This window comes from Boleophthalmus pectinirostris, unplaced genomic scaffold (assembly GCF_026225935.1).
Source record: "Boleophthalmus pectinirostris isolate CB_2022bp ecotype Guang Dong unplaced genomic scaffold, ASM2622593v1 HiC_scaffold_17, whole genome shotgun sequence".
NCBI lineage: Eukaryota > Metazoa > Chordata > Actinopteri > Gobiiformes > Gobiidae > Boleophthalmus > Boleophthalmus pectinirostris.
Genome location: NW_026571115.1, coordinates 23,439,613 through 23,461,867, shown reverse-complemented (window position 1 = coordinate 23,461,867; position 22,255 = coordinate 23,439,613). Strand labels below are relative to the sequence as shown.

At 37.9% G+C, this 22,255-nt stretch overlaps 2 protein-coding genes across 2 annotated transcripts; both read right to left on the bottom strand.

Moving 5' to 3' along the window:
* Window positions 1-23: 23 nt before the first annotated feature.
* Window positions 24-7,205, bottom strand: LOC110162263 (interferon-induced very large GTPase 1-like). Its single transcript, XM_020927131.2, has 8 exons — window positions 7,147-7,205; window positions 6,970-7,020; window positions 6,715-6,887; window positions 5,926-5,974; window positions 5,789-5,826; window positions 5,523-5,601; window positions 5,404-5,450; window positions 24-4,988 (listed from the first exon to the last, which is right to left on the bottom strand). The coding sequence occupies exons 2-8, from the start codon at window positions 7,004-7,006 to the stop codon at window positions 426-428; spliced, it is 4,986 nt and encodes a 1,661-aa protein (XP_020782790.2). The 5' UTR covers window positions 7,007-7,020; window positions 7,147-7,205; the 3' UTR covers window positions 24-425.
* A 1,622-nt stretch (window positions 7,206-8,827) lies between these two features.
* cdc42ep1b (CDC42 effector protein (Rho GTPase binding) 1b) lies at window positions 8,828-12,987 on the bottom strand. The gene is made up of 3 exons (XM_020927145.2): window positions 12,841-12,987; window positions 11,530-12,054; window positions 8,828-9,539 (listed from the first exon to the last, which is right to left on the bottom strand). Exons 2-3 carry the CDS (start codon window positions 11,984-11,986, stop codon window positions 8,908-8,910), a joined length of 1,089 nt encoding a protein of 362 aa, XP_020782804.1. The 5' UTR covers window positions 11,987-12,054; window positions 12,841-12,987; the 3' UTR covers window positions 8,828-8,907.
* Window positions 12,988-22,255: the final 9,268 nt, after the last annotated feature.

The window sequence follows — 22,255 nt, the reverse complement described above, 5'->3', positions numbered from 1 at the left end:
AGAAACACACTTGTCACTTGTCACTCGTTAACCCATCACATTTATTATTTGTTGCATTTCAATCAGTAGTGGTCTTACAATTAGTTAAGTATTCTGTATTCTGCATTATGACATACCTGATAATAAACATGTTATAAACGTGTGTCACATAATAAAATCAATATATCAAATATTGTCAATTAAATAAAACAAACAGTATTTCATTGCATCTTTAAAAAATAAAATATTACAGTACTCCCAATCACTAGTATAAACCATGTCATAATAAACCATGATATAAATGTGTGTTACATAATAAAATCAATAAATCAAATATTCTCAATCTCAAAAATTTCATTGCATCCTTAAAAAAAAAAAATTACTCCCAATCACCAGTAGGTTATACCATCCCTAGTTCCCTGTTTTCTGATATTGGCTTAATGTTTTTATGTGCATATTTCATTCAGACTCTGTATTGCTTCCTCTCTGCTGTAGTTTCTCCATTCGCTGGGGATTTCTCCTTGACCCACAAATTTTAAGTTGTGGTAATCCTCCAGTTCCTTCTGAAATCGACAAATAAACCATTTCCAGTAGACCAGCTTGGATCCGTCAGGAGTGATTAACCATTCAGCGTAGTTCCCGCTAGCACTTTGATATTTTTTGTAAGGAACAGACACATGTGAGAAGGACTGAGGACGGAATTTTTTGTCACTTGCAACTAATGTTGTGCAAAAATCAATGACCATTTCCACTGTACCCCGAATGTGCCATCCTTCAATCCCTGTGGGGCGATGAAAGAGCACGCTGTGTTTGTCCGGACTGTGGTCTTTGACTGTGTTGAGGCAAACAGCAGCACAGAAGGGGCATGTTTCCCAGCAGCAGTTACAAAGCTGATCAATCAGGATCTGGTCTGGGTGAAGCCGAAACTCATTCATTTTATCCAGTGGGAGGTTTTTGAGGTCCTCAGTAATGGGACAAAGACGCTTCTCTATGGCTTCTTTAAGAAAGCTAAATGCTGTCACACTTTTAAAATTTTGAGCTAGAATTTGGCCAAAATTTAGTTTTTCTCTAAGCAAACTGTGAAACTCTTGCAGCCACACCTCTATGTTTCCTTCTTTCACCTTTTCAGTAGCCTGAATCAGAGCTATAGTCACATGATTTTTGATCTCATCAACATTTTTCTTCAGAAGAATCTGCACATTCTTCTCCCTGTGGATATAGTCCTGGACTTCTTCTTTGATGAAGAGCTCAATGTATGTCTTTGGGTTCTCTATGTAGGTCATGTATCTGTTAAAGTCTCCTTTCTCTGCCAGAGACTTCAGCACATGTTTCTCTAAGTTCAGCCTGCTCGCATTAAACGCTGGATAACTGGTCCTCATCACTTCAGCAACATCAATGGCAGTTCTGTTACACACTGTCTCAGTCATGGAGGCCTTCAGTTTCTCACAGATCATTTCAGCAAGAACCACCGCTGAAGACTCTCCTTTGCAGAAGCTTGAGAAAACTGTGTAATGTTCCTGTTTCTTTCTTTCCAAATACCTGTGTGTTTCTGTCTTCATAAACTTCTCATGTGACTCGGAGATCCATGTCTCTGTGCTGACAAAGACGTACAGAGTGAGATCTATAGTGAACTCCTGCTTCAGAGAGTATTTCCACTTTGTTTGAAATTCCTTCACACTTGTGTTGACATGTTGTGCCATTTCTCTCAGGTAGTTTGTATTGTAGCCTTTTGTTGCCACAGGTTTGCTCTTGATGATCTCTTCAGCTTCTTCCTGCACTGTGTGGATGAATTCTGTGATGTTTTGTTTTGTTTTATGATTGCCTTTTTGCTCGACATAATCTGAGTAATCTTCAAGTTTTGACAGATTTGTGTAGCATTTTGAGTTTTTACGTGTAATAATCAAAGTGAACTCAAAGCCAAATTCTTGAAGAACCTGATTTTGATCACGCTCTAAGTTTATTTTTTTAACACATTTTACGTGTTCCTCCAGTGCAGGGGCATACTTTTGCCAGAGAGAGTGGAACTGTTTTTCAAGGTCTCCATCTTTCATGTTGATTTTCACTTGATGAGCAAGTTCCTTGCATTGTTGGTGTAACTGGTCCTCTAAAATTATCTTCTTCTCGTTTAGCTTTTCATTTCTTTTCTTCTCTTCAAGAAAATCACTAAGATTTCTTTGTGTTCTTCTGACTATTTCATCACAAAAATCTTTAATCTTTTGTTCATGTTGGTTTTTCCATTGAGTCAAGAGGTCTTTTTGTTCCTTTCTGTCAAAGTATTGGGATATGGCAGCTTTTATTTCCTCATATTTCCTGCTTATTTGCCCCAAAAGAAAAGCATGATCAATTCTGAGAACTGTCCCATTTTCAATACTTGTGTGAAGCTGTTTTTCAATGTTCAGCATTTCACTCCTCAGGGCCCATGTCCAGTTTCCAAACTCAACTTCAAGTCTTCTGTAAGCAGAGATCTCGATGGTATTTTTGAAGCTGAAAACAAAATTTTCATTTAACAGAGCATTCCAGAGATCTTGCACTTTAATTTTGAACTCAGAGAGAGTGACTCCTGAAGACTGTGATGCTTTAGAGAGGATGAATTTCTTCAGGTCTTGGACACTTACACTGTAACCTGGATTTGGAGGAGCCATCGGAGGACTTCCCTCCCACAGTTCAGCAAAGTACTTCACATCTTTTTCAATATCAAACTCAATAATGTCACTGAAACTTACAGCATCACAAACCTCTTCTCTGGCAGCTACTTTGACAATTTGGTCAAGTGTTTCTTTCAGTTTCCTTTTCCTCTCCATGTTTTTCTCTGCAGCGCCAACATCTGTCACATTCTTGTGAACAAACACACAGCTTGGTGAGAGCTTGACTTTCTTCATCCTCATGAAAGCCTGAACCAAAATCTGCAGAACATCTTGCATCTCAGAGGGGTTTTCTCCAAAGATATTCACCAGAGTCATGTTTCCCACTCCAACTGCAAATGTTGCTAATTCATTGTCACGTTGAACTGATCCATTTCCTTCTGATTCTAACGCTCGCAGCCCCTCAGTGTCCACCACGAGGATGTAGTCCCACTGAAAATCTCTCTTGAAGTCTTCTGACAGTTTGACCAGCTGCATGAAGGCCCCTTTGGTGCATCTGCCTGCACTGACTGCGAACTGAAGACCAAACATGGCATTCAGCATGGTTGTCTTCCCACTGCCTTGTATGCCCAAAACTGACAAAACAAAGACCCTCTTGTCCCCCAGTTTGTGGATGACTTGATCAATGAGACTTGAGATCCAAATTAAAGGAATGTGGCCTGCATCTCCATCCATCAGCTCCATTGGATGTCCTGATATCATCAGCTCTGCAGCCAGCTCAGGGTATCTAGACCAGTCTGAACGTTCCTTATTTGGCTGTTTATTTAGAGACTTATGGGCTTCATAGATCTGTTCCATTTCTCTAAAAATGTGCTCAAGGCCAAATGTCGCTGACTGAAGCTTGGAAGATATTTGTTCAAGTTCTGCTTGTTTGGATTTTAATTCAGAAGATTTGTCAGCTCTTCTCTTCAGGGCTAAGACCTCAGCACACTTCTGCTTATAGCTTTGTTGGATTGAAGAAACATTTTCTGTGACATGAGCATCCATTAAGATCTGTGTCCATGTGAGGTAATACTCACTCTCTGTTGGAGACAAAGATGAGAGGTGTCTGACAAAAGTCTTCATCAGGTCACCACTGGAAGCTTTGCACTGATCTTCTCGGAGCTTCAGCAGCTCATTCTGTTTTTTACATCTTTCTTTCTCAATATCTCCTTGGAGACAATACTGTTCTTTGTTTATTCTGCACCAGTCCTGTAACAGTCTACCTTGACAGGGAAGAAGATTGCTTTTTATTGTCATCACATTTACCCTTTGAATTGTATTCATTACTTCCTTGGCGGCAGACAACCCTTTTGAGCAGCAGGGATCCTCTTCATCCACTCGTATTCCAGTGTTGGACATTGACTCAAGCTGAAAAGACTCACATGGACCAGATAAAATGTCTCTGAGGATACTTTTCAGCTCTTCAGAAACATCTGACTGGCCTCGGTCTTTAATACCAACTTTGTATTTTCCCTTTTTGAGTTGAATTGTACAACTGTTGCTGTCTTCAAGCAGAACAATGAGCGGTTTTGGAGACTCCAGAAGGACAGTCATGAATTCAGCACTCACATGGTCTTTTCTTAGTGTTGGCACAAAAACCACATTGACGGAGGACTTGTCCATCAGTATATTCAGCTGTTTATCATGAGTCACACCATCCCCGTGAAGATTGCAGAAGGCCACACAGTCATTGAAGGTGTCATTGGGTTTTCCAGCAGGACAGTACCAGGCGATCTCCGCTACACCATCAAACAGAAGGCAACTTTTGGTGCTGCCTGGACAGCTTCTGTGGTAGAACGTGTTGTGGCGGTCATTAATTAAAGTGTTGATGAGCTCAGATTTGGAGACAGACAGAGACCCCAAACGGAAACAAAACACCATTAGGGTCTGTGCTTTACAGATGGGCTTGGTCACAACTTGTGAATTGTCTTTGGCCTGAGTTTTTGTCCATGTTTTTTGAATCTGTCTGAGTGTCCATAGAGGACACTCTATGTCCTCAGTGGAAGGGTCAGGCACCAGCAGAGGTAAGGCATACTGACACTGGGACAGTTTTGTGACCAGCTTCTGCTTTAGAAAGCTGTCTGAGCAGTGGAACACTGCCATCTGGCAGTCCATGGGGTGGATGTTGTCATATTTTGGGGAACTACTGTATACCTTTGTGCTAATATCATTACTTTGATCCTTAACCCAAATATACCTCGCCCTGTAGTCTAACATCAACAGTTTGTGCAGGTAAACAATGAAGAGATCCCCCTCAGCTAAGTCTTGGTCATGTTTCAGAGGTGGACCAATCTGAAGAAGCTCTGCAGAGGTCAGTTTATACTCAGATCTGTTGTTCAGGAGCAGTCTGTCCAACAGTGCTTGGGCTGGCTGTGTCAGAGTGTCCTGTCAAATTTAAGTCAAAGATATTTAATGCATCTTTGAAAAAATAGATTTATAGCAATACATGCTCAAACTATAGATTGTTTACACATTATTTGCTTGAGGTTTACAATTTGATTGACTCTTCTTTGATAATCCAGTTATAATTTAGATTGCTGTGAGGTGATGGACCTACCACAATTACGTATAGTTTTTTTTTTTTTTAAATAGAAAAGGCCTACTACTGGTTATACAGAGGCTTACACTGGCAGCAACACTCATGTTTAGTAAAAAGTTCTTAGCTGTCAGGCCATTTACTTCCCCTTGTTTTCTTATCACTGCTGTAATAGCATGTATTCATCACGACAAAGACATCTACAAAGCCTTTTCTTATTAAATATTTTGTATCAATTATAATTGAAAACAAGATTTTCCTTACCTTTTTGACAGCTGAATCAACACTGTCTTCCAATGTGACTGTATGTTCTGTAAGAAAATATTGTCTGAGTTTTTTCTTCTTTCTTATTACTATTATAGTTGTTTATTTCAAACGAATACCTTGTTGGTCAGAGTTTATGTTAATTTCCACTTGTACATTCTTCTTCTCATGTACAGCCAAGAAAGTTGCATGGTTATCCTAAACAATGATGGATGAGTAAAATCATAAACATAGCATTTTATTATGCATTTCTTTAGCTTTTAATTACATGTTCCACTTTTACAAATCAAAATCAAATGTTTCTTTCTGATCAAAATTTACTATATGATACAGAGTACATTCTTGTGGAATATACAGTTTATTTATTGATAAGTATGTTTCTTACCTTCAACTTGAACACTGGTCCCTTCTTGTTTAGACAAACTGCAGAATGTAAAAAGGTTCTGAAAACATGGCACTACCTAGTAGTTTTATTGATATGCTGCATGCCAACAATATTAATCCTAACACATCATATCTCACCTGGTCCTAGTTGTCTCTCTGTTTTTTGTTCACTGGCCTCCTCTTCCTCCTATAAAAGCAAAATGTATAAAATACGTCGCTATTCAAGAAATGCTTCTTAACTTTTAGATGAAGTATTCAGTTTTGTTCAGTAAGTAAAAACACAGATACCACAGCAAAAAAATAAATAAAAGTAAAAGTATGACATGAAAAAATCTACTGGTAAGTGTTAAAGTACCTGTTTAAAAATGTATTTAAAGAGCAAAGAGTAAAAAGTAAAAATATTTCACGCAGATTTTTTTACTTTTCAGTTAAAAAAATTTACTGGTGTAGAAGCTGCAGATACCTTCTCTCAAATGTAGTGAATTAAAAGTAAAAGCATTCACTTTAAAATATACTTATGATAAATATATATAATAATCAATAAATTATATGTAGGTACAGGACTTTACTACTTTTACTTTGTTATGTTCCAACACTGGCTTTAGGTAGTAGCAAAATGTAGCTAATATGTTAATTTATTCTCATGTCATTTGGAATAACTAAACTTGTTATCTTAAATTATAATGACTTTCTTTCTTTCTCTGTAATATTCTGGTGGAGGATACACCACTTGTTTCCTTGCCACCTTGTCTCAGTACTAATCTAAAAAACATCTCAAATTAAATAAATGGAAGAAAGATAAGTTTATTGCCATACTATAAAATAGTACAGACAAAGCAGTAACATCTCCATGGGGACAATGTTACATTGTGCATTTTAATGATAATATTCTAATAATAAACATCCAATAATATCTAAAAGAGTCACCTGAACTTTGACTCCTGAGAGTGGGGACTTGACGTAAATTTTGACATCAGAGGCAGGACTTTGCACCTGCACTTGCACTTGAAAGTTCTGAGTCTCCACATGAACCTGCACTGAAAAACTAGTCTGTCCTTTGGATGGCGTGGATTGGTGGTCACTGCCATCAGAGTCCTCACCTGGAAGAGAATGGAAATACTTAAAACACTTAAAACAGGCACATGTCAGAAGTTATAATAACTGTGTGTAACTGTCATGTACTTTGTGTTTTTGTTGTCTTTTGGTCTTTATTGTCCATCTCTAAAGTGCTCACTGCACAAAAAAGGAAGAAAATAATTAGCTGCAAGCAGTAAACTCTATTTTATTTCTTATAAAATTCCAACACAACAGTGCAAGAAACAGACAATTATGGATGGTAATAAAAAGTATAAAACTCACCTTTTGTGCTGTTGAGCTTCTGTTGTTGAGACTCTTTGTCATGGGTGCATTTAAAGGATTTTTCTAGATCATCCCCCATAAACTCCTCCTATGTGGTTTTGTGAAATAAAAGTAAAAGTTACTTACAAACATTTCCTTGCCAAGTTACTTACATGTATTTCCTTGCCACATATTTAAACAAACAGGGAAATAAAATGTCAGATTACAAGCCCAGTTTTGCGTCATATGAACGCACTGAATTAAAAATTATGAAAGACTTTTCATGGGCTGACTTTGAACACTGGGTTTTCTAATATAGCCTTCTAAAAGGTGCACTATGTAACTTTTCTGGAGGATAGTTAGCCACCTGCTTATCACATGGACAGGGGAGAAGCAAGTGGTGCTACCAGGCCAAGTCACAGGTCAGATCTGTGGAGCGGCAACCCAACTCACTAAGATGGTTTTGTGGTATTTATATTTTTAGCAACACTTTCAACACTCTTGAAATAAATGCAAAATAGATCTAAATAAAACCACCTTGAAATACTTCACAGGCGTCATCACTAAGACTTTAGGATAGGCTTTAGTCATCCCCACCCCAGTCATTTAAGGAAATGAATGATTTGATCATGAATGAGGAAGATTTGTATTGAGCAAATCCCTTCAGTATTTCCCCATGCTTGTTTTCACGTGTCACTATTTTAGGCCAAGATTTACTTGAGAGCAACATTAGAGTTAACTTTGATGTATTTGGCTTAATTATTTTTAAAAATTGTTCTCAGACTCGTTTTAAATACCATACCTTTACTCCTAAAGCAATCCTTTTATATTGCTCCTAAGTAATATTTTTTACACTGTATCAGTACTCCTGAGTAAAGGTTGTGGTTACCCACTGTGAGGGAGTCTACAAGTGACAGCTGCAGTGAAGCTTTATGATATTGTGTTGATATTTTTAATTAGTGTTTCATGCACCACTCATTCATGATTCATTTCTTATTTGTGGTCTATTTTTGAAAATACCAGATTTCATGTATTATTCAATATTTTATTCCAAATATATTACAATTAATGTAACTTAAAATTCTCTAGTAGTTAAAGAGGCTTTTATATCCTCATTCTAACCCAATTAAATCTCAAAAGTAAAATGTTTTTTTAATACATGCTTTAATTGTTTAATGTTTGTTATTAGAACAAGGTGTAAAAAGATGTTATCAGTGTACTGATTTGATCTGTTGAACTTGTTGTTCTTCTAGGTGTTTTCTGATTAGAATGAGGAAGATTCCACAGATAAAAAAATCCTTAACTAACAAAAGTTGGTATGTAACTTGACGAGAATGACTGCCAAAAGCCTTAGAGCATAAAATAATACATCGAATTTAATACCTTTCATTACCAGTGTTTTTAGTCCTGAAATTAATAATGAGAATCTTGCTGAATTGTTTTAAGGTGCTGTATGCTCGAATGAATTGTTTAGATTTTGTAGAGAATGGAACATCAACAACATGAACATGCTGCAGGAGATACTTGGATGTTTATGGAGATGAAGATATGTTGCTGAATATCTTAATTTACTTAACCAGAATCGAATAAAGAATCCCAGGTCAAATTGTATTACAATCATTGTATTTTGTTTATAGCATACATGTTAAGGCCAAACAAAAGAAACACATTCTAGATGAAACATTATTTATTGTACTGTTATTTGAACATAGAGTTTAGTCTGATCACAAGTTCAGTAACCCGCAGGTCCAGTGTACTGATCAGTCTGTTTACGCTTAGAGTTCATACTTTGATCTCTTCCTCATCCTCTGAAGAACTTGATACTGACTTCTTGCTATGGGCAGGAGACATGTCATGGTTACAGACAGGAGACATGTTGTTATGGTTACAGACAGGAGACGTGTTGTCATGGTTACAAACAGGTGACATCCTCCCTCTGCTCCTGTGTGTGAAGGACGCTCCTCCATAATGACGGGACAGGACGTGAGCTGCTCTTTGAAAACTCTCGGCCTGCATCCCACACTCAGACAGGTCTACAGATCTCCTAAACTCCTGCGGCTGCGTAAAGTCTGAGCCACTACAGCGCCCCCTGCTGTGCATGTGTCTGCTGTACATGCTCACACTAGGCTCAGGTGAGAGGACCTCAGGGCTCTGTACAGGCGTCTCTGAGTCTTCGTCTTCTTCATCTTCTTGCCCCTCCCCTTGCCTCTCTGTCGGGCTCTGATTGGACGTCTGAAGGCAGCTGTGGATGTCAATCATGCTGAGCACCTCGGTCATGAGGGAGGGCCCCAAGTCAAGGGTGAAAGAGGTTAGGGAGTCGGAGCGTGGCAGAGAGCCCCGGCAGGACTCTCCATCTGGGCCTGGTCTGTCCATGCGGGAGAGCCGAGGCAGAGTCACAAAGCCAGACTGGTAACCTGTCCAGAAAGAATATCCAAGAACATTTAACAAGCCACTCACACCACATTCAGTTTGTTTGATCCGTGCTCAATCTGATCACTTATACAAACTAGTTAATTATAGTTTCATTATTGCAGTTATGATTTAAGCCTGCAGTGTCTATACTATGGACCAGTACCCAAATTAAACCTTCAAAATAATTTTTTTCTTGGGTCTCTAGCTGATTTGACCAAATGATCATAGGTAGACAGTACTCTTTACTGCACATTTAAGATTTTCTACAACCAGAACCTTATTAACAGACATTGCATTGTGATACGTGCAATATGATTGCGATATGTGCAATAAAATATCAATAAATAGTATTATTATCGTTTACAACTTTTTATACACAGACAAATACATCCATGGGCTGCAGTGATGAAAATAGCACCACTGACAAAGCAATTAACAATTCAAATCAAAATGTTAGATTTTTCAATTGAGTAAAAGTCCTCAAAGGTATGACCTGTAAGTAGGAAGTGGAACCCCGTGAGAAGAAGTTAGTGGCAGTTTAACTTTTTCACCAGGCGATGGCAGTGTGGGATAACAGACTTGAGATCAAACAAAACAATGTTTACTTCAACTTCAACAGTCAGTGTTATATTGGACCAGAGGAGCTGAGAAGAACTACACAAGTACACAAGAGCCTGTCCTCTGTGTTATTGTTTTATAAAAAGCTTTTGTAGAGTAACAGGTCTAGACACAGTGGCAGCATTTTCCCCTTATTACCATTGTATAAATACACGGATTCACAATGAATGCTTCATACCATAACATAAATAACATCTAGCACGCCAAAGGATTATTAGAAAATATTCACATATTATGGCGTGCAGTGCAGTTATTTGTTTTATTTTAATAATTATTATAGAGTAAATTACAGCATTCCTGATTATGCCATCTGGAACAACATGTATTATTAGTGAAATGTGAACAGACCCTGCTCCCTAGGCAGATTCCTGATGCAGTGGGTAATCTGTGATGGTGAGGGGATTTCCAGTGCACTTGGCGCTCACTGCTGTCTGCTGCGCTCTGATTGGCTGAAGTATGTTTACTGATTGCTACTGAGAGATGACAGGAAATGCCCACTTTGTCCTTCAAACCAGCTGTGCATGTTTGTGTTTTTAGGTGTTGTCTAGGTAACCACACCCTGACTATGGGGAATGTGAGAATAAAGTTAAAGAAAAGCCTTTCATTCACTATTATTGGTGACTGACATTTACAGGCTAAAGCTGAGTTATTAGAGAGGGAAGAGTGACATACATGGAGGTCATTTGGTGAATCATTGACAGTTTTCGTCATTAAAATGACATATATATACTTACATAAATATACTTACAATATGTACAAAAAATCATTGGGATCTCTTGATCTCTTATGAGTTAAATGAACACAAATTCATCATTCAGTAAAAGCACTGGTTTCCGAGGATGACAGTTAAGACCTCAGTGGGTGCACAGCCCGCTCACTTAGTGCTTTGACTGCTTTGAGTTATGGGAGTATTTAAGAATCTCCTCACACTGAGTTGAAAATGTGTGTTGAATTGTGTTTTACATTTTTACATGAACATGTCAGACCCTTCAAACGAAAAGGGGTTGAGAGTGGCCAGTGTAAGGCACATTTGGGAGGTGATGACTTTTGTATGAACTTCTCAGACCCTGGTCCACGAACCACTACAGGGTAATCCTAGGTTAAGTCTTCCCTGGCATTGCCAAACAGTGACAGTGCCAGGCCAAGTTAAGCCTTGTTTTAGTCCTGATTGGAGTCCTGTCATTTGGACCTGGTTCAATCTATGTATGTTATCTTTTAGCTTATGGTTTCTGTCTTCAGCCTTTTCAGAGAAATAAATACATTTGGGAAACTTTGGTCATAGTTTTTGCCCCAATCTGCACTCAAATTCACAGTATGCCTAATGAACAAACCACAACTCATTAAAGGATAGAAATAATTGAACCCAATTCTCACCGTATGTACAGAGGGCATCATCTGTAGAACTGAATGAAGTGGTTAACACTGCCCTCTGTAGGCACCCACTGGCAGAGTCCACCATATTGAGCTGGGGCAGGGAGATGGCATTCTTGATGATGGGTGATACTTCGGGGGGTGGAGAGGACAAGTCACGTGACCCGCCCCTGGTGCGTGGTGCAGAGTTCTTGCGCACATGTTTGAATTTGCGAGTGAAAAAGCCAGTCCTGGAGGTGGTGGAGTCTGGACTGCTCGGCTCCCTGAACCCTCCTCCTCCATAATTACTTAGGAAAGACGTGTCTCCAAAGACATCACCTCCGCGCCCGACGTGCATGGTGTGGCGAAAGTCTCCCATGGGTGGGCCGATCATGTCCACAGACAGGTCACTCTTGAAGCGTCTTTTGGCCTGGGAGCTGGACACAAGGCCCTTTATGCCGGGCAGTTTAGCCAGGCTCATGGTGCTGTGCTTTTTCAGATCAGTTGGATTTTTGTAAAAAAATCTAATCCCAGTTCAACTTGAGCAATCTGAAAAATAAAATAATAAAATATAAATATTATTGCAAGAAGAGAACCTTCTGCCTTTTGGGTGGTTTGTTAGTCTGCAAGTTCTGTCACTAAAAATGTTTTTGGAAATATAAAATGCCTACTAATTAGGAGGATTAAAGAAAATTGCTGGTTATTTCACTGTATCAATCAAAGTTTGAACCGTAGATCTGTGGGTGATTAAGGTTAGTCATTGTATTAATTCCTCTCTTTTTATTATGATTACTTCTAACTCCAATAAATTAAATCAATCAATTATTAGATTATATGCAGCCTTAATGGGTTAACGTGATGAAACTTTAAAAATGGACTTTTATGCCCCATAAGCTTTAGTCTGAGCAGAATAAGGAATGTCCTGCTTTGTTTCAGTCGCCAAACTTTATGTGGCGTGGGCCTGGCAGAGTGTTCACTTTTAGCTCTTTGTGGACAGAGGGAGGAAAAACAAAAACCACAACTGCAAAAAGATTGGAGATTGGGATCCAACATCCCAGCAGCTGTGTGGAACTTGTGGCTACAAAATAAAATGTGTAAGATGCATATTTGTGAATATGTGCTTTAACACAGCTACTGTGTCACTTACAAAAAGAGAAAGACCTGGACAGATTTAGAGAGATTTTGTCAATATTCATTATCAGTATGCATTATCAGTGAGCAGTAAATTCAATGTTATAATTCAGAATACCAAACCTGTATTCACTGGCAACAATATTAATAATGATTGCATAACATATACAAGTAATTTCTAACATTATTTAATATTTTTTTTACCTCTGAGACTCTCTTTTATCCAATACAGCTGCAGACTTCCCTTATTGTAGACTCTTCCATCCACTGGTTTGTGCTAAACAGGTTGATCCATGTGTAACAGCTTCCAGCCCGTGGGACATTCAGTCACCACCACCTGTTGCGGTGCAGCACTTCTTCAGAACCAATGAGATGAAACTGTCTTACATGAACAGTCTAACGGAGTAAAAAGTCCTAATCCAGCTAGTGTTTTGTCTGCACGCTGCGGTGAAGGTAAGGCTGCTCACCGATTGGCCATGAACGGGATTAGCCCATAATCTCTGTCTTTCCTTCTTCTTGTTGAAGTCTTAACACTTGCTTTCTGTGTTCCTCAATCCACTTAGGCCCACAGTGGTGCACGGATAGAGAGCTTCTCCGTCCACACTTGGTTCAATCAAGGCCGACTAAGGAGAAAAGAGAAAGGAGAGTCAATGTCAATGCAGTATCATCGTCCGTCACCTTGTTTCTATGGATGTAATGGGTCTGGAATGTTCCACAGTATGACTTTAAACTACTTTGCCTTACATGTATTAAATTACAAGTGGTTTACAGCTCAAAAATACCTAGAAAAACAGGCATTCTGACTGTAAGCAGGATTTCTCTCCACAGATCTGACCTGTAACTTGTTCTAGTTTGGGCTCCATGAAGACAGAAAGGTTTAATGCCATACTGTGAAACATTCTAGACAAAGCATTAACATCTTCATGGAGAAAAACATTTGATAAGCACACTGCCAGAAAAGTTTAAGTAAAGCTTCTGAAAAAGTTTTTGGAAGCTGTTTTTGTGTATATCATTTTTTCTACAAACTATATTCCAGTGATGATTGATTGAATGTCTGAGCACAACAACATCATGTCACCAAACACATTTCCTTCTATTTTAACTTTGAATTATGGATGCGATTTTTTATGTACTTATTTTTAACAGAATATCTTGATCCTTTTACCCTCTAAGGTTTTCTAACATCTGCTATGATGAAGAATGTCCTTTACTGCAGTGTGGTTGTTTATCATTTGGATAAAAACACTGGAATAAGTCATTTTTCACGCTGTCTGTAATAGTGTCTTCCTGGGCAAAAAGTAAGGCTTGCATCGTGTGACCTCTTGTGAGCGGATGGATTAATGTCACACCAATCAGACCAAGGTGATGGTGCCACTCTGCCATGGCATAGATTAACTGTGTCTAATCCAATCCCAGTCTACAGCACTATTGGGACGGCTGGAGCAGAGCAGCAAATGGATCAGTATGTCGATGTCAAGAACAAGAGCAAGAGCAAGAGCAAGAGCAAGAACAAGAACAAGAACAAGAGCAAGAGCAAGAGCAAGAGCAAGAGCAAGAGCAAGAACAAGAACAAGAGCAAGAGCAAGAGCAAGAGCAAGAGCAAGAGCAAGAGCAAGAGCAAGAGCAAGAGCAAGAACAAGAGCAAGAACAAGAACAAGAACAAGAGCAAGAGCACAGTCTCCAGATAAAATGGTGACCAGTTTTACACAATTATGAGTTACTTGTACACTCAATTATTTGCGGTGTGTAAGGCATCATAACTTTCTCAACACTACAATTAGTTGCAATAATATAAACAAAACCCACTTTCTGTTGCTGTTGCACTGACACACAAGCAGTGGTGGAACATAATGAAGTAAAAGTACTTAATACTTAAGTATGAATCATCTTTGTGGATTCTGTTTACTTTAACTTCACTACTTTTGAGAGAAGCTATCTGTCATTTCTACTGCACTATATATCTGAACAGGACTGAAAAGTAAAAGTATTTCTTATGATTGTTTGAAACTTGCTGACACAAAAATATACAAAGAAAAACAGCTAGGAAGAAATGATTGATTGAATTGTTTCCATTGAACAAAATTCAGCAAAATCTTTATCAAATTCAGTACATTTGAAGCAATATTGGACATCTAAATCTGTGTAAAATAAACAGTTACTTAAATACTTTTACTTAAGTAGATTTTTCATGTGATACTTTTACTTGAGTATTTTTTTGCTCCAGTATCTATACTTTTACCTAAGTAACAAAATTAAGTAGGCCTACTTCTTCCACCACTGAAGACAAGTAAAGTAAAAAGAAGTGAGTGTAACAGTGTGCAGGCCAGATACACTGACATTTGTCTTAAAACCCAATTTCTACTCCCTTTTTATGTTTGTCTCTTCATTCTGTCAGCCTCTTGCCACTGTATTTTCCATCGTACACAGCTCAAAATCAAATCAGAGTTACACTATGAAGAGATGCATTGTGGGAGTGGTATGCACAGACTGAGCTGTGGTGCAGTGTGGGTCAGAGTTTTCTTCCTCTGCTGTGGTTGTGGTCACTTCGCTCTGACCAGTGAAAGTCGCTCCAAAATACAACAGACACAACGTGGCAGGACACTCTGAGCAATGCACGTGAATGTTAGTTCGTATGCAGAATTATTTTAAAGGCTCTGTGTTCTTTTATTCTGTGTTATAATGCTGTTTCCTCATAAAAAAAACATTCCTGGAGTTGTGTTTTGTTTCATACAACTCCAGAATAACTCTCTCAAACAGAAAACACTCATGTGGCAATATAGGGAGTATTCCACTGTGTTTTTAACTCCACACACTTTCCCCAGAATAATTTAGATAATTTCTGGAGTTGTCAATCTCTAAACTAAACAAAAAGTAAAAGATTAAGTTTAAAGATAGTTCAGTTTCATGACATCACAAGGTGGAAGAAGAGCATTTTGAGCTTTGGAGATCTAGACAGACTAATAAAAAAGGACTCAAACATGTGTGAATGAAACAAAACACAACTCTGCACCATGATATGGCAGAGAACATAAACATCCGACCCTGGGTTAGTTATTTAAGTTAAGACTATAAATGCTAATGTGTTTCTACAAGACCTAATAATTACTTAAATGTCTGTCAGGGTATGCCCATAGTTGCTAGAACGATCTTAAGGGCATTTCTGTATCATCTGCCACCTGCTTGTCTCCATGGAGATGTTATTGCTTTAATGGGAATGTTTCACAGTATTGAACTATCTCCAAGCAGATGACGCCACCAAGCCAAGTTACAGGTCTGATCTGTGGAGAGGCGAGTCTGAAGAATCATGTTTTTCAGTGTATTTTTGAACAACAATGTAATGTAATGGAAAATTCCAGGCAAACCAATAAAATATCCATGGAGACAGGCTCATACCGCAGACATAGACACTTTTAAATATAGTATAAAAAAACAACAACATATTGAACGAATAAACAGTTTTCTGAGCTATCCAATCTAGATTTATGAAATATGTAGAAGATATTTAAACTCTTCGAGGTCTGGAACCGTATTTGGAGTAGCCCATACAAGACCCCGCATCTTAAACAGCAGCCACCTACACAAGCATTATTTACGCTTAGTGTAACGCTCTACTGTGCCACTCCTCCTGAATGTTCCTTTTAGTACAAGAGAAAAAAGCTCAAGAGAACAGTGTGGGGCAAATGTGTCTCCATGCATGACAATGGTTTGAACGAAAAACGTCTCAGCAAATGTTGTCAGTCCAAACTTCACACAGTCAACACGCAGATGTGCCAAGAGGTGCAGGAGGAATGCAGTTACTTTTACACCAAACAAAGTCACTTTTGTTTGGTGTTTGGGTTCTGCCTAAATGGTACAATAAACTGTACAATAAATTAGCTAAAAAAAATCAGCATCCTTTATGTAAATGTGAGAGTTAAAAGAACAAAGTCCTCGTATTTAATTAAACTGGTCAAATTATAACTAATGCTAAACAGAATAAATTATGTTTAATGGTTATTTCACAGACACATGCTATACAGTGTTGTTGCTTGTTTTAGAAATTGAGGTAATGATAATATAATAAGTGATTATATCATCATCACTGCTCTAAAGTGTTTTAACTACAGCTGGTAAAGTTTGAGAATTAATGGTAACTCACAACTCTACAATATGTTCATAAAGTCAGTCCTATGAATTAGACTAAACAGAAAGTAATTATATATTTTTAGTTTGAATTATAAACTTGCAATTTGATTATGCATTTCAAATATAAGATGCAGTACTCAGATGATGCGCCCTTTGGCCTTACCTTTGGGACAGTGAAGTATTCCTGTGGCCATTGGCTTCACATGAGTGTTGCTCTGGGCAGCAGCGTGTCCGCTCTGAGCTGCCCCAAACAAGAACGACACACGGAGATAAAGAGGGGAGGAAGAGGAGGAGGAGGAGAGGGCTGGGCTAAAGACTGGACAGGATGCAAGTGGATTAGAAATGGTTGCAGAAATTGTGCTGTGTAAAAAGTATTTGTACAGATAATATATTGCAAAAATAGGTAAATCATATTTTTAGGTCCTATCACACAGTTATTCAGTTTTGAATCCCTATAATACGTCTAAAAAGCTCTACAATAAAACAGAAATAGTTAAAACAGAAATTACTTAAATGTTTACTTTTACCATAAAAGACATCCACCAAAATGATTGAAACCTATATTGTACGTTTTCTACAGATGAAATTTACACAAGAAAAATTTTGACACTTAGGTATTATTTTAAAAAGTGAGGAGATGATGTCCTTATTAATATTTATTACAGGAATGTTGCAATGTGCTTGTGGGAACTGTAGATTTGACAAACAGACCTCATGTTGACGTTTATACTGTGGAGATGTATAAAGGGGCAGGGTGCACGGCCAGGTCACTTGTAAATCTGAAGGTCCTGCCGACAGCAGCCGCTGAGTGAGAAATGAGTGTTACAATATGTTTTACCATTGTAGCTATTTTGAATTTACTGTATAAAAACAAATATGGCATGGGGTGGCGTTTGACCTCTATTTATAAAGACATGAAATGGACTGCAGACTTAAAGGGATCTGAAGATGATCTTAAAGGGATCAAGGAATCTGTATCCGAGGAGATTCATCCATTAAAGAGACAGACAATAGCATTCTTATGGAAGCCAGATGTGGATGTGGAGAGCATCCTTCAGGAAGTGGAGCAGGACGGTTGATATAGTGTAGGCAGAGTGAGGTTTGGAGTAAGTCAGTGTTTGGGCTGCACTCCTGTCTCTGTGTCCTGGGACGGGACAGGAAGCTGGCCTGCAGACAATAAACCTTTGTCATGTTAGACCACACTGCTTTAGTAAATAAGCAGACAGTGCTTAGTCCTTATAGGATCTAATTGGCTAGAAACATTTGGAAGTGTCCTCCTGCTGCAATACGGTTATGATTTTTAAAGGTCCCAGATTACTGACCTTTACTTCATCAGGATAATCTATGTTTCATATTTTATTAATTACTGTTATTACATTGAAATTATATACATAATATAAAATTAAGAAATGGCTATAAAGCAGTGTAGCTGTTAGTAACATGGTTTTAGTGCTGAAATTATTATATTAAGGCATCATTATAACATTGATTTAGCATAATACATAAAAATAAGACCTACTAATGTTAGAAACTGAGACTGCACAGCCTTAATAAAACCTCAAAAGATTAATTTGCATTTCCTGCTTCAAAAAAGTAAAACATATTATTTATTATTTTAAATACAAGAATATTATAATCCAGGTGTTAGAGAGAGAGAGGAGCAGCCCCACAAAAAGAGGGAAATAACCCCCATGATTTCCCAGAACACTGCTCCCGGGGCAAAGACTCACTCAAAACATTCATTGTGCTTTGAGACTTGAATGTGCACTGGACTCATGCAAGGGAGGATGAAGAAGCTCCTATCACTCATTACTGAACAGTAAAGTGCTATATTGGATATCAAAATACAGAGATATTTGGTCTATAAGCTATGTTAAATGTATATATGTTAATTATGCAGCTTTGACACAATCTTTAAACATAAATCATGCCTTCAGCAAAGCAAAGGTACAGTGATGTAACCAACTCTGGTCACAACTCACAATAGACTTTTTGGTGTTTATCTAAAAAAAATAGAATGTAATTTGGGTCAGGGAGACTAAAATCCACCATTAAAATCCAAATACTAAGGTGTTATGACTAATCAGACAGCTATTCAAAGCATCTAAACAGTACGCCTCTTAAAAAGAAACCACTAGCCAAAAGTTTGGACACAATTTTCATTCAGTGTTTTTTTCTTTTTGTTTATTTACTACTTTCCACATTTTAGATACATCCAGAAAACATTAAATACAAGATGCACAAGGTTGAGAATTATGTGGGCAATAAAAAAGTTAAATAACCCTTTTACTTTTTTTTTTTTTTTTTTGTAGCTTATAGACAAATGCTCAAAGTAGCCACCCTTTGCTTTGTCGAAAGCTCTGCAAACCCTTGGCCTTCTCCCAGTGAACGTCTTATCTCACAAAATGGTTTTCACTTCACAGCTGTGCCCTGTCATGGTCAAGAAATGCAAAAAGTGCAAACCAGGGTTCAAAGCAAAGGCTATCGTTTTGTTTGTTCGTTTGTTTTTTAATCTAAAACAAGTTTACAATTATTTTGAGTTTATTTTTTGCTTACTATATTCCATATCTGTCCATTTATAGTTTTGATGGCTTCATTGAAAATCTATAATGTAAATAATCATGAAAATAAAGAGGATGAAGAGGAAGAATGTGGTTAACATTTACTGTTTAATGCCACAGTGACTCAATTTATTATGTCTGCAGTTCATGTGACAAAAATGTAGATATACTCTGTTGTAAATGAAGCAACACTAAGCAGCTGGAGCAGTTTCTACAATAGAAATTTGAAACCCTGTAATACTACAATACTCTTGAAACCACTCCCACTCTCTCCTACCCTTCCTGTACCTATTCAAACATTTTTATTTTAATTACAACCTTTGACAACATAATTATGATCAAAATGCACTCACTATGGTCAGTATTTCCAGATAGATTTGCATGTTAATAAATTTTTTCATTAATTTTTTTCTGGCCTAGTGGTATTTTTAAGGATTTACATAATAACTATCACAAAACAATTTCTCATTTTGTCCATATTTGTCCCTTTGAAAGTTTCTCTCATATTTGCTTGAACAAGAAATCCATCCCTCTGACCTTGGCGTTGTTTATGTTGTTTTGCTTTTATTTCACTTTGCACAGGAAATTGCATAGCTTTGTCGTTATTAACAAGCTCCTCTCCACGGTATTGAGTTTTATAAGGCTGATAAGCACCACACTCAACTCCAACAAAAGAAGCGCATGGCACAATCCGCAACATCAAATGTAATTCATGTTGCGAGTATTCTCTTTTTTTGCTTTGTTTTTCCAGAAAAGTTCAGAAAAGAGGCTTTCTTCTAGTTCACAAAGGGGCGATTCTGTGCAGTTGTCAGCCTTGAGTCATAGACAGAGCCACTGGGGGTCAGTTGCAGTGTTTTGTGCCAGAAATGGGCCGAGTGGTACAAATGCAGTAATGAAAGAAAGACCCAAAAGCTATTTAACAATTTGATAGCTGTTGCAAGTTAAATGCATGTATGATAGAAGTATTAGTGTAATTAGTAGTAGACATGACTGTTTTCAGAGTGTCTCCACGCTCTCTCTCCACATTTCACACTACAGTTGTCCTGTCCAATAGACTTTCGGAGAGCCCTATAATGCGCTGTTTTCATTTTTTTCTTATAGCTAATGTTGTTTCTTCATCAAAACATACCTGGAGTTATGTTTTGTTTCATTCTCACATGTTTAACACACAAATCCTGCATATTTAGGCAGTTCTTCTCCCAAACAGACAACACCCATGCAGTGTCATGTGGTAATACAGGAAGTGCTCCACTGTGTTTTTAAACTCTATACATCTTCAGTATAATCATTCGGATCATTTCAACCCTGGAAATGTTAGTCTCTATTGACCAACAGGTAAAAGGTAACTGTTAACTTCAAAACTACTGCTTCATGACATCACAAGGTGAAACAGAGCATTTTTACATTTGGACATGTAGACAGTCTAAAAATAAAGGGTTACTCAAACATGTGTGAATGAAACAAAACACAACACAAATGTTTTTTTTTAAGAGAAAACAAAAGAATTTTAATATGGCTTAAAGTGTAAATTTTGAGTAATGTTGAACTATATGAACTTTAAAAGTGATTCTATTACTTCGTTGACCTCACCGGGCTACTAAAGGTAACATTTCCATTGTAATAGTTTGGCATAAAATAATGTATTTGTTTGTATATCTATGAATGTCTTTGTTTCTCTCAGTGCAAGGCCTGGTGCAACCAGGATTTGTTGTCGGACATCATCTAAAGAAAAAAGTTGGCTACAGTTAAGATGTGATTGTCTTATAGTAAAAAGGTCGTTTAGTAGTCTAAGGCTTGCGTAAGGTCCAGTAGAGCACGATGTGTGAGTCACATTCCTGCATGCACAATCCATGGGCTCCGGGTGTACTGTCAATGCCCCCTCTGTGTCGCCGTCACCTCAGAGACTACTGGAATGCTCATTCTTTCCCCACAGACACCCTGATCTGGGACGCTCTGCTGGGTGGACACACTCTGAAAGGGGCACAAAAACAGAAGTGCGTTCACACTTGATTAAACTAGGACTAACCTGGAACTAAACCTAGATGTAGTCAGGATTAAACTAGGACTACAACAGGACCAACAACTACCAACACTGCACCAGGACTAAACATCTCTCAAGTATTATCAAGTGCGTATTCTAGATCCTTGGCAAGGACTAAACCATGGCAAGTGTGAACACACCAAGTGAAGAAAAAACATTATAATACAGCACAGATTCTGACTGACACTTAGTATCATGCTTATTTAATAGCCTACATGTCACCATAATATATTCATTCGAAGTTATTAGCAGAGGCTAGTACTGCAAGAAAACTACATCTTTTTTTCTTTATTACTTTCTAGTTAACAGAGTTAGGCCTAATCTCTGTGTTATCTTCAAGCAGCCTCACTCATATTTATACTAGCCTAAGACTAAACCAACAAAATTTAGGGTGTGCAGTTGTGTAATGCTTTTAATTACGTTGCAAAACTTGACTTGGGCTACTTCAGGTGCCCTTTATGACTAGTGGGCAAGGCTGTGTGTCATATATTCCACTTCCTCTTCTAAATGAAAATAACATGCATTGAGAATATAGCTACAAACAACATTGCCTAAATCCCTGTGTGTCACTGTCTTGTAGTGTTTTACTCAAGTTTACCTGGCAGTGACTAAGGCCATTCCCCCTCAGGGCGAAACCTTACTTTGAGGATAATTGTAGCGCAGCACCTGTATGAGTCACACCTTTATCATTCTATTATAATCATTCTATTTTTTGGCAACCCATGTCGTAGTAAGTAGCCCTAAAAATAAGTATATAAGTGTGTGTGTGTATATATATATATAATATATATAAAGTATAGGTAGCCCTATAAACAAGTCTTCAGACGTTTTGAAGGTCTTCTGAGCTAAATGATGTATCAGTAACAAGTCAATGTAGAGACGCCACCTAGCG

What these genes read in the sequence shown, in the direction of transcription:
- LOC110162263 (XM_020927131.2), bottom strand. Translation starts at nt 7,006, where the DNA reads ATGGACAATAAAGACCAAAAGACAACAAAAACACAAA. An exon ending in AAAGACAACAAAAACACAAA is followed by an intron (nt 6,888 to 6,969) that starts GTACATGACAGT and finishes ATTCTCTTCCAG; the next exon opens with GTGAGGACTCTGATGGCAGT. An exon ending in AGAGAGACAACTAGGACCAG is followed by an intron (nt 5,827 to 5,925) that starts GTGAGATATGAT and finishes TACATTCTGCAG; the next exon opens with TTTGTCTAAACAAGAAGGGA.
- cdc42ep1b (XM_020927145.2), bottom strand. Translation starts at nt 11,986, where the DNA reads ATGAGCCTGGCTAAACTGCCCGGCATAAAGGGCCTTGTGTCCAGCTCC. An exon ending in TGATGCCCTCTGTACATACG is followed by an intron (nt 9,540 to 11,529) that starts GTGAGAATTGGG and finishes CTTTCTGGACAG; the next exon opens with GTTACCAGTCTGGCTTTGTG.